Source organism: Antrostomus carolinensis, unplaced genomic scaffold (genome assembly GCF_000700745.2).
Source record: "Antrostomus carolinensis isolate BGI_N321 unplaced genomic scaffold, ASM70074v2 scaffold4903, whole genome shotgun sequence".
Taxonomy (NCBI): domain Eukaryota; kingdom Metazoa; phylum Chordata; class Aves; order Caprimulgiformes; family Caprimulgidae; genus Antrostomus; species Antrostomus carolinensis.
Genome location: NW_010307182.1, coordinates 5,759 through 18,900, shown reverse-complemented (window position 1 = coordinate 18,900; position 13,142 = coordinate 5,759). Strand labels below are relative to the sequence as shown.

The 13,142-nt window shown below is 44.5% G+C and overlaps 1 protein-coding gene across 1 annotated transcript in view; it reads left to right on the top strand.

The window, feature by feature from the left end:
- LOC104522914 (lethal(3)malignant brain tumor-like protein 4) overlaps positions 1–11,088 on the top strand; it is a 38,376-nt gene extending 27,288 nt beyond the window's left edge. The window contains exons 18-21 of the mRNA XM_029084339.1: positions 201–262; positions 2,701–2,867; positions 7,370–7,432; positions 10,960–11,088. Coding sequence (XP_028940172.1) covers positions 201–262; positions 2,701–2,867; positions 7,370–7,432; positions 10,960–11,088 — 421 coding nt within the window. The remainder of the gene's footprint in view (positions 1–200; positions 263–2,700; positions 2,868–7,369; positions 7,433–10,959) is intronic.
- Positions 11,089–13,142: the final 2,054 nt, after the last annotated feature.

The following is a 13,142-nucleotide window of genomic DNA, read 5'->3' as shown; positions in this document are numbered from 1 at the left end:
TTCCTGCAGGAAACTCAAATCTGAGTTCAAGCCATTTGATAGTGCAGTCCTTACCTTAGAGAGAGAGGTCAGGCACAGAGCAGTGCTATTGCTTATTTTCAGAGGGAAAAGTGTTTTGTTCCTAAAATTAATCTCTGTATAGAGAAGAAATTATATCAATTAGTGCATCTTCTGAAATGTTTTGTAATTGATGCTTGCAGGCTGGGGTGCTCGCATGCCTATATAAAGTTCCAGCTGGTGAAACAGGAAAGCAGTGGGAAAGGTTGGTTGTATTTTATTTCTTTTTGTGTGTGTGTTCATAGATGTGCAATATACCACAGTCACAGGGAGCACTTAAAACTTCTGCCTTTGATTCCACAGTCAATAGAAAGCACGCGCTGAAGGTGATGATAATGGTAATCTTTATTCCTTCAAAATGAGGAGAAAGGGTAGAATTACTTAGAAGTAAAAAGTTTAATACTTTGTAGAGTGAAGCCTCATATTTACTAACTGAGAAGACAAGCTTGCACCATCTCTTGTACCACTGCCTGCTCTCCTGAAGTGGCAAGGGGTTTTTGTTCCTCAAGCAGTCAATGACTGTTCTGCTGACAGAGCCAGCAGAGGTGGCAAGAGAGACTTGCTCAAAGCCTGGCAAATAGTTTAAGTTCCATCAAGTTATTTCTTTAGATCCCACTGGGTATTCAGGAATATAATCAGAGTAATTTTGGGTGGTGGCTTTTTTAAGGTTCTCCTAAGGATGGAAAAGAAAACAAAATTAAATGGAAGAACAATGTTGTGGGGTTTTTTTCTAGTACATGACAGGTTAAGTTATAAGAGCAGCTTTCTGATACCACTTTAGCAAACCATATGCTTAACTTTCAGATTTACTATAAAAAGCCATTTCAGAGAACTGAGCTGACCAGGCTTTTAGGAGGATTTAACATAGTAATAAGTCTCCAATCAAAAATAGCTAAGCAGGCACAAACTGGGGCAGGTGCCTAGCTTTTTTCTTTCTTTTTTTTTTTTTTTAAATTCTCATTTTTACCTAGTGCTGACTTCTGCAGTCAGAGCTGGAGAAGTCTGCCAGCTATGAGCTGCAGTTGCAGCTGGCAGGGAAAGCTGTCTGCTCTCCCCTCACATTCACCTTAAAGACAACGATGGAAATCAGTGGAGGGAAATTCCTCAACAATCCACTGACCTGTAATTTTGTGATTACCCAGAGCTTTCATCCCACCTACATTTAAACTATGAGAACCCTGCTTCCTTCTCAAAGGGAAAATAATTTGTTTAGATTGTGGTTTGGATACTTGCCCCCAAGGATTTGGGCTTAGTGAAGAAAAGGAGAGAGTCTGTGATAGCAGCAGTGTGCACCCAGCAGGGATGCAGCAGTACATAAAACCTTGGGCACAAATAGGACCTCCTGTGACAGTGAGGAGGGGGCAAGGCCAGCTGCTGCCCCTGTCACCAGGGAGCTGGGGGCAGCAGGTGAGGAGTAGGTGACAGCTATCCCAGGAGCAGTCCCCTTTGCCCTGTTGTCACCAGGAGCATCACATCAACTCCTGAACTGAGCAGTTCTTACTCAGGCTTTATTTTTTTTTAAATCCTCCCTCTTTGATGTCATTATTAGAAATAGAAACCTGTATTTGATACTGTCACATATCGTTTAGGAGGTGGCGATGGGATAAGGTGACACAGCTGGGGACAGGGGAGTGACCTTTTGCTAGATCAGACCCTCCCTCCGGTGCTACTTTCACTTTGGCTGGTGAGGAGCAGGCAAATAATGGAAATTTGCTTTTTCTCTAGAATATTGTTTTCCTTTGTGCTTTACATGTAGCGACTGGCAGCCCCCACAGATCCTCACACACCATCCTACTGACAACCAGGTGTGCTAACACTGAGCACACATAGCAGAGGTGAGCGGCAGCCGAACCTTTCTGAAGGCAGGAACAGAACAGGAATTTTGTAGGATTGCCACGGGATGGCACCAGGCAACCTGCACAGCCTGCTCACAGCCTAGCAGGGCGAGGGGCGAGGGGACAGCACAGGTTAACTGCTGTAAACCAAAGGAATGTTTCCCATCTTGTTTCCATCCTCTGCTTTGCTTCCTGTTGTATAACCAGGCAAGTCCCTGTGGGACCATGACTCTGCACTACTTGAGTGATCTCATTAGGGAGGGGTGATTTCTTCCCCCCCCTTCCCCCCCTTTTTTTTTTTTTGCCTTGATTTTTAAAGCTTCTGTCACTTAACACTTGAGGAGGGAGTTGATGTCTGGAGGTAATGTGCAGCACTCCTGGGCTGGGAGTCCCCTGGGGAGGAGGCCAGCCCAGGCCATCAGCTGGCATGCGTTAGCGTTCCTCGCAGGCTGGCTACAGCTGTGAGCTGGAACGGTGCCATTAGTTTCCAGCCGAAGATGCTGTTACCAGAACTCCTCCACCTTGTCAATAAAACGCTGCAAACATCTTCTCTGTTAGCAGCATGACATCATTTTCCAGGGAAGAAGCTGATGATAAAGCCTCAAGCCTGGCAATCTTATCTTATCTTTCTCCTTCTCTGGAGGGTGGGAAGAACACCCTGAAAGCTCAGCGTGCCATGCAGTAGCCGTACCTGGCCATCTGCTTGCCCTGCCTTGCTTTTCCCTCCAGAGTGTGATCCTTCCTCCTGCTTTATTGTAATTGCTCCTACTTGAAGCTTTGCTCTGACTTGTCTCATTTCTTTTTCCAGTCCCTGATTTGGATATCCAGCAGGCCCTCCACCAGTCCATCTTCATGCCTTCCCTGGCCTCTAACCCGACCCACCGCCTCCATCTCTGCTGGGAGAAGCACTGCAAGCTCTTGCCAGAGGTTTCAGGCCTCACAGCCAAACACGTGGCCAAATGGACTGTGGAAGAGGTGAGTTACCTGCTCCCTGTTCTGCTCTCTTGGGGTGTGGGATGCCAGAGCCCTCCTCAGCTGGAGTGCTAATTGGAACACATCTTTATTTTCTATCCTTTGCTGGGCAGTGCTTTTCTGTTTGCTTTGCATATGCCATAGCTGACTCAGCTAGAAGTTATACCCAAGTCTCTTCCCAAGAAGGGGAAGGATCCCTATTAACCCTCTGGAGTCCAGGGCTCGTGTCCCTGAGTAGAATTCCCTCCCTTTCTTTGTTTATTTACCCCTTGATCTTTTAGTCCTCAGGCCGGAAACATGATTGTGACAGCAGATTCCTTCTCTCTCTGCTCTCCCTCCCCCTCTCCTGTGACTTTGCTGCTGATTCACTTTTACATTGCAGATCATTCCAAACTGCAGTGTGCATGCCCACTCCTCCTGCATCTCCCTGCCTGATTCCCCTGGAACAAAACTGCCCACAGCCTGACCTGATTTCTGACAGAGGTAGCTGTGCAGCTGGGGATATGCCTCTGCAGTCCCAGCTCTTGAGATGTCTCCTGTAATTAGGTGGCTTGTGAAAAAGCCGATATCTTTTGTGTGCTGAGTAGTTGGTTTTTGCCTCGATGCCTTGGGCGTAAATAATATTTGTATCTCTGCTTGGGAAGTGGTGACAGTTTGGATCCTGGCGCTTAATCGTAGGCCATTTAATTCAAGAGAAATGTGCTGTAATGTGCTTGCAAGGATGTAGGTAATCTGCAAAGCAGGAAAAAGGAGCTGTTCTTCATGATGTGGAGAGGATCTTCAGAGACTTTTAGAAAGTGCATTTTCCCTAAGTGCCTCTTAGATCAGATAAATCCAATCTTGACTTTGCTCTTCATGCTGCAGGACAGCTAGGAGACTGGTGGGATTGTAGTATCACAGGAGACAGGAACCACAGCAATTGTGAAGGGGATAGAGCAATTAGTGTGGCTGTTTTAAAAAGTGGTCTTTTTTTTTTAATAAAAAAGTGTTTGAATTAAATTCATAGCAAGAAGAAAAAAAATCCCTCTGAAAGATTTGCTCTTTGTATCCTTCTTTTGAGAAAGCTTTCAGTGATTTTTCCAAAAGGTCTTTTTGAAAATCACTAAAGGCAGAAGCAGTTAATCCTCTTGACATGAAAATCAGAATCTCTTTCTTTTGGATAAAATGTGGAGGCTGGTTCATGGAAGAACAGTCAGGATTCAAGCCAAATAAAATTTGTCCTTTGCAGTTGACCTTTAAAGCAACTGCTGGGTAAATTTAACTGGGATATTAGTTTGATAACAGATGAATGTAAGCTGGAACCACGGGGCATGAATGCAGGGCACTCTGGATGTAGTGATTCAAAACCCATGATACACTGAACCCAGGATAGTGCTGCAGCCTGAAAGAACTGATGAAGTTTTGAGTGTGAATGGTGCATTAAAAAAATCAGTTGCAGCACCACAATGGACTGGCTAAAGCCATTACAGGTTTGGTTTTGTTTTGAATTTCACTAAAGTGGATCTGGTTTTGCAAATTATGTTCATCACAAATTCCCATAGGAATCAATCTGGTCTCTGTGAGCACTTGCAGGATCAGCGTGTGTAGTAGCTGCAGGTCTGGAAGATGAAAGCAGCAGGACTTTCTGTGTTTTAGTGAGTCCAAAGTAGATTTGATCTGTTGGCATTTGGGTTCCTAACATCTTCCTACAGGGCAAACATTTGCCTTTGAGTTGTGCTTTGAACTCTGCTGCACAAAAGAGGCCATTCTGCTGTTCTGAAACAAGAGCAATGGGGGTGTAAAATTCCCCTTTGGTTTCAGACTGAAGAACTGTTTTTATTTTATAAAACCCACATTAAGGAAAAAAAAAAAAAAAATCTTGCTCTAATTCTCTGTTGGTTGAGAACAGCTGAAATGGCAGGGCAGCAGCAGTATTTATGGGGCCGCAAGCTAAGACACTCTTGGTAACACTGACTAGTCAAGAAGAGTACTTTAATGCAGCTTTGTTATTTATTGAAAGCTTCCTGTCATGTTTTCAGAGCACAGTGAAGGGTATTGAATCACAGAAGAACATTAATATGTACTTGAGTTGTATTGTTCATTAGTTAATCCTGCATCAGATGCTAATACCTTGTGGGGGGACTGTCCTTGTGCTAATTGCTTGTGGGTTATTAAATCCCAGTTAAACCCAGCTCCTCTCTGCGTAGTCTCACCAGAGCTTGTCAGTTCTGCTGTAGCTTGATATTAAAGGGGTGCAGGATGAGACCACCTTCAAACTTCACCCACAAGTTATGCCAGGACCGTGTTGAGTTCAGTACATCACACACATCTGGGATTGCAGCAGCACCCTCCCTATGGGTTGCATGGAGTTTCTAAGGTGTTCTCAGAATTATGTACAGCTCTTTTTCAACCTCCTTCCCTTTACCAATACACAGTCGTAGCGTAAGGTGGTTCCACCAGATAGCTCTGTGAGCACTGAGGTTGTTACCAGCAGGAAGGGCAGGCAGGCACTCACCTCCGCAAAGGAAAAGCCCTGATCTGCCTAATCCCACGTTGCTCCTAACCTGTCAGACACCTCTCCCACCCTCACCTTGAGCTCCACCAGCCTCACCCTTTCCCTTGGTTCAGGGCTTCACTGCCACCGTTGTGGGGCTGTGGTGGTTTCCTCAAGCCCGTGGTGTTACTGCGTTTTGGCCTCGTGCACCCGAGCCTCCCTTGTCCTTCAGCTGCCACGTCTTGGTCTGGGGACTCTCCTCCCCCAGCAGTGAGGGACCAGGCAGGTCACTGCAGCTCCCTGGAACCCAGGGTCTCGCTCCCATCCTGGGGACCTTCTCTCCTGTATTCTCCTCTTGCATCCTCCTTCCCTCCCGTTTTCTCCATTTATGGTAAACCTCAGGAGTCCTGTTTGTTTAAAAGGCCATTCCTGTGGCAAAGAGTGCTTGCAGTGTCCCTACAAATGACTTCTGGGACAGATCAAAGGCCTGTCACCCAGTGTCTGTGACAGTAGCCAGCAGCAATTGTGCAGGGAAGGACAGAGGAGCAAGACAAGTTCAGATCATTCACTGGAGATTTCTACCAGCCTCTCAATACCATAGACACTAAAGGATACTTATCGTCTTGCCCCGAGGGGTCCAGCTGTCTCTTAAATTCTGGAAGGTACCAGACCCTGCAGAAGGATTTTCATTTGTGTTTTAATTATAAGGAGAGAGGGAGAATTCAAAAGGAAAGTAATATTTTGTTACTTGCTTATAATAGGATTTTTGCACTTCTACAGAAGAAAATTTGGAGTCACTGCATGATGGAGATGTGGATTTTAGGGGTTCCCTTTAAAGTGGAGCCGTCCCTAGAAGCAGAAGATAAGGGTGAAGCATGAGAGGGGTGCTCTGCTTTCAGATTATGTGATGGAGACAACAGGAGTCAGAGCTGTTCACCCAAAATCTGCTGCTGCCAGGGTAGAGCAAAACCAGAGGGCACACTGACAACTCCATTCCTGCATGATTGAAACTGGGGGAAGGGAACAAATATCAGTGGAGTGGTGGGATCAGCTGGAGATGCAGTGACACGATTTAAAAGAGAGTGTGACAGTCATGGGTTAAAGGGAAGCTCGTATTTGACAGTGACCCCTCCTAACTGTTTGTCTGTTTGTATTCATGGAAGAAATGTCACATCTGTAATAACTCAAATGAATATGCCTCATGAAACAAAGCTGTTCCTGCAAGGGAGCATCCAATTAGCATGAGATGTTTAATGTGATTATGCCTCAATATATAAATCTTCTATGAACCGGTGAAGCTACAGCTGGAGAAGACAATGTATATTAAGTCATCCTCTGCTGCATTCAGGGACTGCTCCTCACACTACTTAGTGTTATATAATGTAATCCAAGGGCTGCCTGCATGTCTCTGGGGAGATTATTTCACATGTTAACAAATTTCCTGCTTAGAAAGGTTTTTTTTTTCCCTAATGTGAAATATAATTAACTTTTACTTGTTTAATCCTGTTGGTTCCATGGATCCTGTGTACCCACCACAGATTAAATAAAACCCAAACTCCTTTCCTTCACAGCTCTTCTGCCTTCTGTAGGTTGATAAATCAGCAGTACTCAGTCGGTTGGTTGATCTTGTCTGTTAAAGGGATGTTGTAATGGCAATTAAATCCTTTTTTTCTTTTTCATTTTACTTTCCAACAATACCGTACAGAAAGTGAAGTTGTGGATGGATTTAAAGTAGTATAGCCATATATGACTTCTAATGTGTAAAAATATTGTTGATATCTTATAAAGATCCTTTTGAGCAATGGAGAAACTGTACTTTTACAGAAATATAAATGGTCAAAGTGTTATAGGTAACCAGAACACGCTTTGCACGGGTGTTGCAGCAACAACCCTTCATTAATGGGAGAGTTATAAGTATGAAAGTTTTAAAAATTCTTGTGTATAGAACTCATATACAGAAATATGACTTTTTTCCTTGATGACACCCTATTTTAATTGTCCATATTTCCCTTTTTCCCAAATGTAATTGCAGGTGGTCAACTTTATCCAGCGTTTACCTGGTTGCAAAGAACAAGCATCTGTTTTCAGGGAAGAGGTAAGTGAAGTCAGCCCAGATCTCGTGTCAGCGAGGTGGTTTTGTACCCCGTTACTCTGGGTTACAGTGCAGAGAACATAGACACACTCAGACCTTGTCATTATTGTGACATTTAGGAGGCGGCTTCAGGATGGAGCTGAATTCTCCAGCGTGGCTAATTGCGTTCTGCTGCTTTGAATTCCCTCTGCAGTTCCAAATCATTGAGCTTATGCTTAACATCCTGTCTTGGACTATTGTGCAGTGGGTTTGGCATCGTTAGAAAGATGTCCTGTTGGAATGGTGCAACGAAGATCTCATCTGCTCCCTCTAACGAGCACATATGCCTGCTTCCCTCGGTGAGGCTGGCAGGCGTAGGGTTTCGCAGGAATTGTTTGCTTCCCCCATGGCTGAGGTGAGAGCAGGAGGGGAACCTTTCCTTGAACAAGCAGAGGTGGGGAAATCAGAGCACCTCCTGCATGCGGCGTGTCCTGTCTTTGCTGCCACGTGCTGGGCTGGACTTTCTTCCCTGTTTGTGGTGCGTTCACCACAGCCTCTGAGAAACCTCAGCTAGTGCAGGGTATGGCTGTCTTCTTTCTTAGCATGGATCTTATTTCTTTGCATGGATCACAGACACTTAGGCTCTGTCGAGCTCTTTACCTTCCAGCCACTTTGCAAGTATGACTCAGAGATTCTTATCATAGAATCCCAGACTGGGTTTGGTTGGAAGGGACCTCAAAGCTGATCCAGTCCCAACCCCCCTGCCATCAGCAGGGACACCTTCCACTAGACCAGGTTGCTCAAAGCCTCATCCAACCTGGCCTTCAACACTTCCCGGGAGGAGCAGCCACAACTTGTCTGGGCTTCATGAGCCCCTGATAAATTTGCACAGAGGTCCCTCCCCTTCTATCATCACAGCTCTAATTGTCAGAGCTTGAGGGAAGGGGCTGTGCCTTCTCTGTTCCGTGCGGCGCTGAGCGCACCCTCTGTACTGAGGAAAAGCGTCGCACGTTGTAGCGACTGTAAAGGGCAGGTTTTTAATAGATGACTGCTCCCCAGAGCTGGCTTCTTTTCAGGATGAATCAGGCTCTAGTGCGTTTTATGGGATTTATGTATCTGTATTTTGTTGTCTCTCGTTATAAAAAACGTGCACACACACAAAATACAAAGCGAAAGAGATGGAGACTTGCAAAAAGCACCATTCACAGTGTTACAAAGTAGTGGAATATTGTTTAATTGAATATAGTGGGAATAATGAAATGTAGTTGAATGAACCAGTCTTTCAGCATAGCTGAGTGTGAAAGTTGTATCCTGATTTCACATGAAGACATATCCAGAGGTGAGAGCTGGGTAGGTAAGATGTAACGAACAAATCTTCTAATGAATCCAACCATTCACAACGTATTTAATTTCTTCTAGACATAATTTCAATGGATCCTGAACACAGTGACTGTTCTGGTTCAGAGAGCAGATAGCCATGTTCTATTTTAAAACCTTACTTTCTGCAGCCTCAGCGTATGATTCCCTACATTTTTTTCCCTACACCGAATGAGAGGGGCTTGGGTTGTTTTTCAGATTTATGTTCCAACCAAATTGTCAGTTTGAAATTAAAACCCTTTTAGCAGTTTGGTTTTGGCCAGAATTCAGGTGTGAGTGAAGGGACTGCTGAGCTCCACCCGCCTTGGCCATTAGCTATAATCAGGTCTTTGAACGCTCGCCCTTGCAGACCTGTCTTGGCCGGGGAGAGGGATAAGTTGCTGCTTATATTAGGGAGGAAGAGAACAAATTGTGCACAGAATTTTAAAAACCATCCAAATAAGATGGAACAAAGAAACGAATAATAAAGCAGAGGCACTGATATTGTGCTTGTTTCTAGGTCCAGTTCAGGGAAGGTCTCTTTAAAATCAGCATCTTTGAAGCAATGCAGTGAAAATGAAGCATAATAATAATATTGGACTCAAAAGCATTTTGAAACATAGGACTCTCTTCCAGCAGCTTTCTGCTACTCTTGACTCTGTATTATTTAATTTCAGCAGCAGTCCATTTGTTTCAAGCTATTTTTAACGTGTTCATTGCAGCAGAGTAGACTCTGGGCAGCTTGCAAATCAGATTCGGGGATGTTGTGCGTCCATTTGTGGACTGGGAGCACTGCTGTCATTTCCAGTGTATGTACTGGGACATTACATAACTTACTAACGGTGTCTTGTGTGGTTAGAGAAGAGGAAACCAAATCTCCTGGCTCTCAGCTCTTTGCTTTAGTTATGTTTGTTCAAGTTTATTCAGCTTATCCTCTTGCACCAGTTGTTGATGTCCAAAAAAAAATTCTAGTTAGGAAGACTACAGAAATAGAAGAATTGTTATTCTGGGTGAGTTGAGTGTTTGGTGTTGTCTGTGAACATCGAGTGAGGGGATGAGATGCTGTCAGTCCCTGTAAATGGACTTTAATGGAATAATTTAGGGAGACACATATTGTTTGTCTGTGTCCATTAATTTTTGGCTTCTTCCCTGCAGCATTTGAAGTTTACATTAATTATATCCGTGTTGTCTCTGTGAATGTTCTTGTAAAGCCAAGCAAATTTTTAACCTCTTCTTAAAAAGAATACGTTATGATTTCGCTCGCTGCTACCTCAAGCACCCTGTATTTTTGCACAGTAATATGCTTTTACTTGCTTACTTTGAATCTAATCAAATATCTCCTTGCTGATGGATTAGGTGAGTGTGTATGTAAGTCCAGACACATTACATCTCTTTACTATGCCTTGTTTTATATATAGCATGTGATATCCTTAACCATGTGCTAAGCAAGCCCGTTTAGTGTCATTGAAAATGATTTCACAGTAGCCTCCTGCCTCTCTCCTTCAAACAGAGACTTCTTGTCTCTGGGCATAGTACATTATAGCTCTGAGAGTAGCCAGATGTTCCCAGCTCAGGAATTTTTCTCATCTGTAAGGTTTTTAGCAGAGCTGACCAAAAAAAAAGGGGGTGTTTGGCTTTAAATTTTACCCTAAGCAGCCTAACAGGAATTGAAGAGTCTATGCAATGACAGTGTGTAATGACTGCACTAGAAAATTGTGATTTTATATTTCTAATTGTCGTGGATGGGTGTAATATATTAATTCTTGCATATCTGCCTCCTGAAGACTCGCATTCTGGACTTCCTGATCTCATTTCTGGCCGCAGATTGTGAATAGGCCGTAGGATTTTTGACAGTTGTTGGCTTTTTAGAACAATTATAGTGACTGTAAAGTCTAATGAACCATAATCCTCCATGGTCTTTCCATCAGTCTGGCCCACAATCAGGCTTATCTGTTCCTAGGAAAAGAGCTGCCGGATGGGGTCTGAGACCCTTGGAAAGGGCAGCGTGGCTGGACACCTCACAGGGGATGTGGGTGCCAGAACTAGGGAGAAATACAAGGTTTCAATCTTCAGAGCTGTGTTGGTACTTTCATTCCTTATTTCAAAGTATGGTGTTTCACTGAACAACCAGAGGTGAGAATCCTGCCAATCTCTTGATGGTAATCTTTATCTTACGTTGTGTTTCCAACCTCTAGCAGATAGATGGTGAGGCCTTCCTGCTCCTGAACCAGAGCGACATAGTGAAAATACTCAGCATCAAGCTGGGTCCTGCCCTGAAGATCTACAACGCCATTCTCATGTTCAAGTCTGCAGAAGACAACTGAGAAGGGCCCTTTGGCAGAGCCCACGAGGAATTGATGGGCAACAGATCTTCAGCTGAGAGCATTACGACGTGCCGAAGAGGCAGATTAGGACTCTGTTGTATTTTAAGTAGAACTTATTAAAAAAATATTTTGAGGACATAAAAATCCTGCCACAGTCTGGAATATGGGGCAGCTTCACTTCCAAGAAGAGGATATTATTATATTTTGTAATTGAATTTGGTTTTGATATATCAATCTCTTTTTGAGATCTAGAAGAAACCTCCGGTTATAAGGGGAATCCAGGGTAACGTTGGTGGAGCTGCAATAGCACGAAGAGAGCTATGAGTGAACTGACTGCTGTGTCCCATGGGAGTGCCTGAATGAGAGACTGACTAATCACCAGCATGTCTAATATATTCTGTATGTATAAAAACTGAGCAAAGAGAGTAAGAAAATAGGGAAAAGATGCACTTCAGAGCAACTCACCTGTATCCTTCAGTGCTGTGACTCAAGAGCTGACCTTTTTAGGACTGATTTTTAAATTCCAGTTTCTCTTACTGATCCTAGTTGTTCTAATCCCCTTGGCTATTGTGCTGCTTACACCACAGCAGAAAGGTACCGTGGGCAAAGGGTTTCCATCAGTGATGACTTTTATTGTTTCTGGTAATGAGCAAAATTAATTCATGTCATCAGGAAGCAAGCCCTGTGTAGATAGGCTTTGGGTAGGCAAAGATCTCCCATAAAGGTATGTCCCACAGGAGACAAAGTTAAATATTCTCCCTGTAATTCTCCCATCAGTGCTTTTGTGTAACTGCTGCCTGGACCAGGAACATCTGATGGCAAAATGGCACAGTTGGGAGCACTTGGGAGTTGGATGAGTTCATTCTTGTCCTCTCCACTGTCAGCCAAATGCTAAGAATATGAGTTGGAAACCCAGCAGTGGCCAGAGTACACGTACAGATGCAAACAGATTTCCTAGAAACAAGTTGCTTTTATTTTTGGACAATCAAAACTCATGAACACTTAGTGCTTTAGCTTTTTCAGCTTCCAGGTGGACTTTGCTCTGTTCTACCAAAGAGTCGGCATGCTGTAGCAGCAGAGCACCAGCTCCTCTGCCTTCGTAGTGGTGAGGCAGGCAGAGCACACAGGGAGGTTTGACTGGAGGGGAACTGGGGTTTAAACAGACAGGAAATCGAGGTAAGAATTACTGTTCAAAAGAGAGAGCTGATCAGTGTCAGGGAGCAAAGCTTGTGGCTGTGTTCCTGTGCAGGCACTCTCTGCTCTCCTGGCAGGAGGGGAGCACAAGTATTTCCTGCTCTGCTCAAAGTCAGAACATAGTTTTATGAACGTGCACACTGGACTGTGATGCTCTGGGTGAGGAATTTCCATGCCATTACTTCCCGAGCTCTTACAGTGGAAGCCCTGGGAGAAGCAGTCAGCCCTGCTGGGGCTCTGCTCAGTGTTTCCATTCGTGCCTGGCAGCGTGCTACCTCATGACTCTTCTTCTGGCTGCTCTCCCTGATAGGTATTTGGCTGTTCTGGAGTTTAGCTAGAACCATCTTAGCTAAGGCAGCCTTTCACCCCTTCATTCAGAGCTACCAGGCTGAATCCTGCGTGTGTGAACCTCTCCGAGCACTGTCAGAGCACGTACGGTGTTGCGAAGGCAGGCGTGCCGTCAGCCTCTGCCCAGGGTTGCATGAAGTTCTCAGGGCACTGCATGATGAGATGTGACCCATCCCTAGGCACCTCAAACTCCCTCCTCTACTTGGCATATTTGTCACCAGTGGTGTTTCCATAGTCCCCAGTCCTGCAGCTTCTCCAAGAGTCATCGGGGACTGAGAATGAACACGCTCTCCATCACTGTGTGGTGACACAAGGGACACGCTTGGTCTTCCTTCCCTAGTCACTCCATGTACCTTTTCCAACCTTCCAGCTGTTAAGAAGGTCCTTGTGACTTTCCTAAAGTAGTAAGTTCCTTCAAATTGTACATAGAGCAGAATCCACGCCACTGAGGCCATTCAGTCCTGGATTAATAGACAGAGCAAACAATTTGTCTCTGTACTTTGTATTTTTGT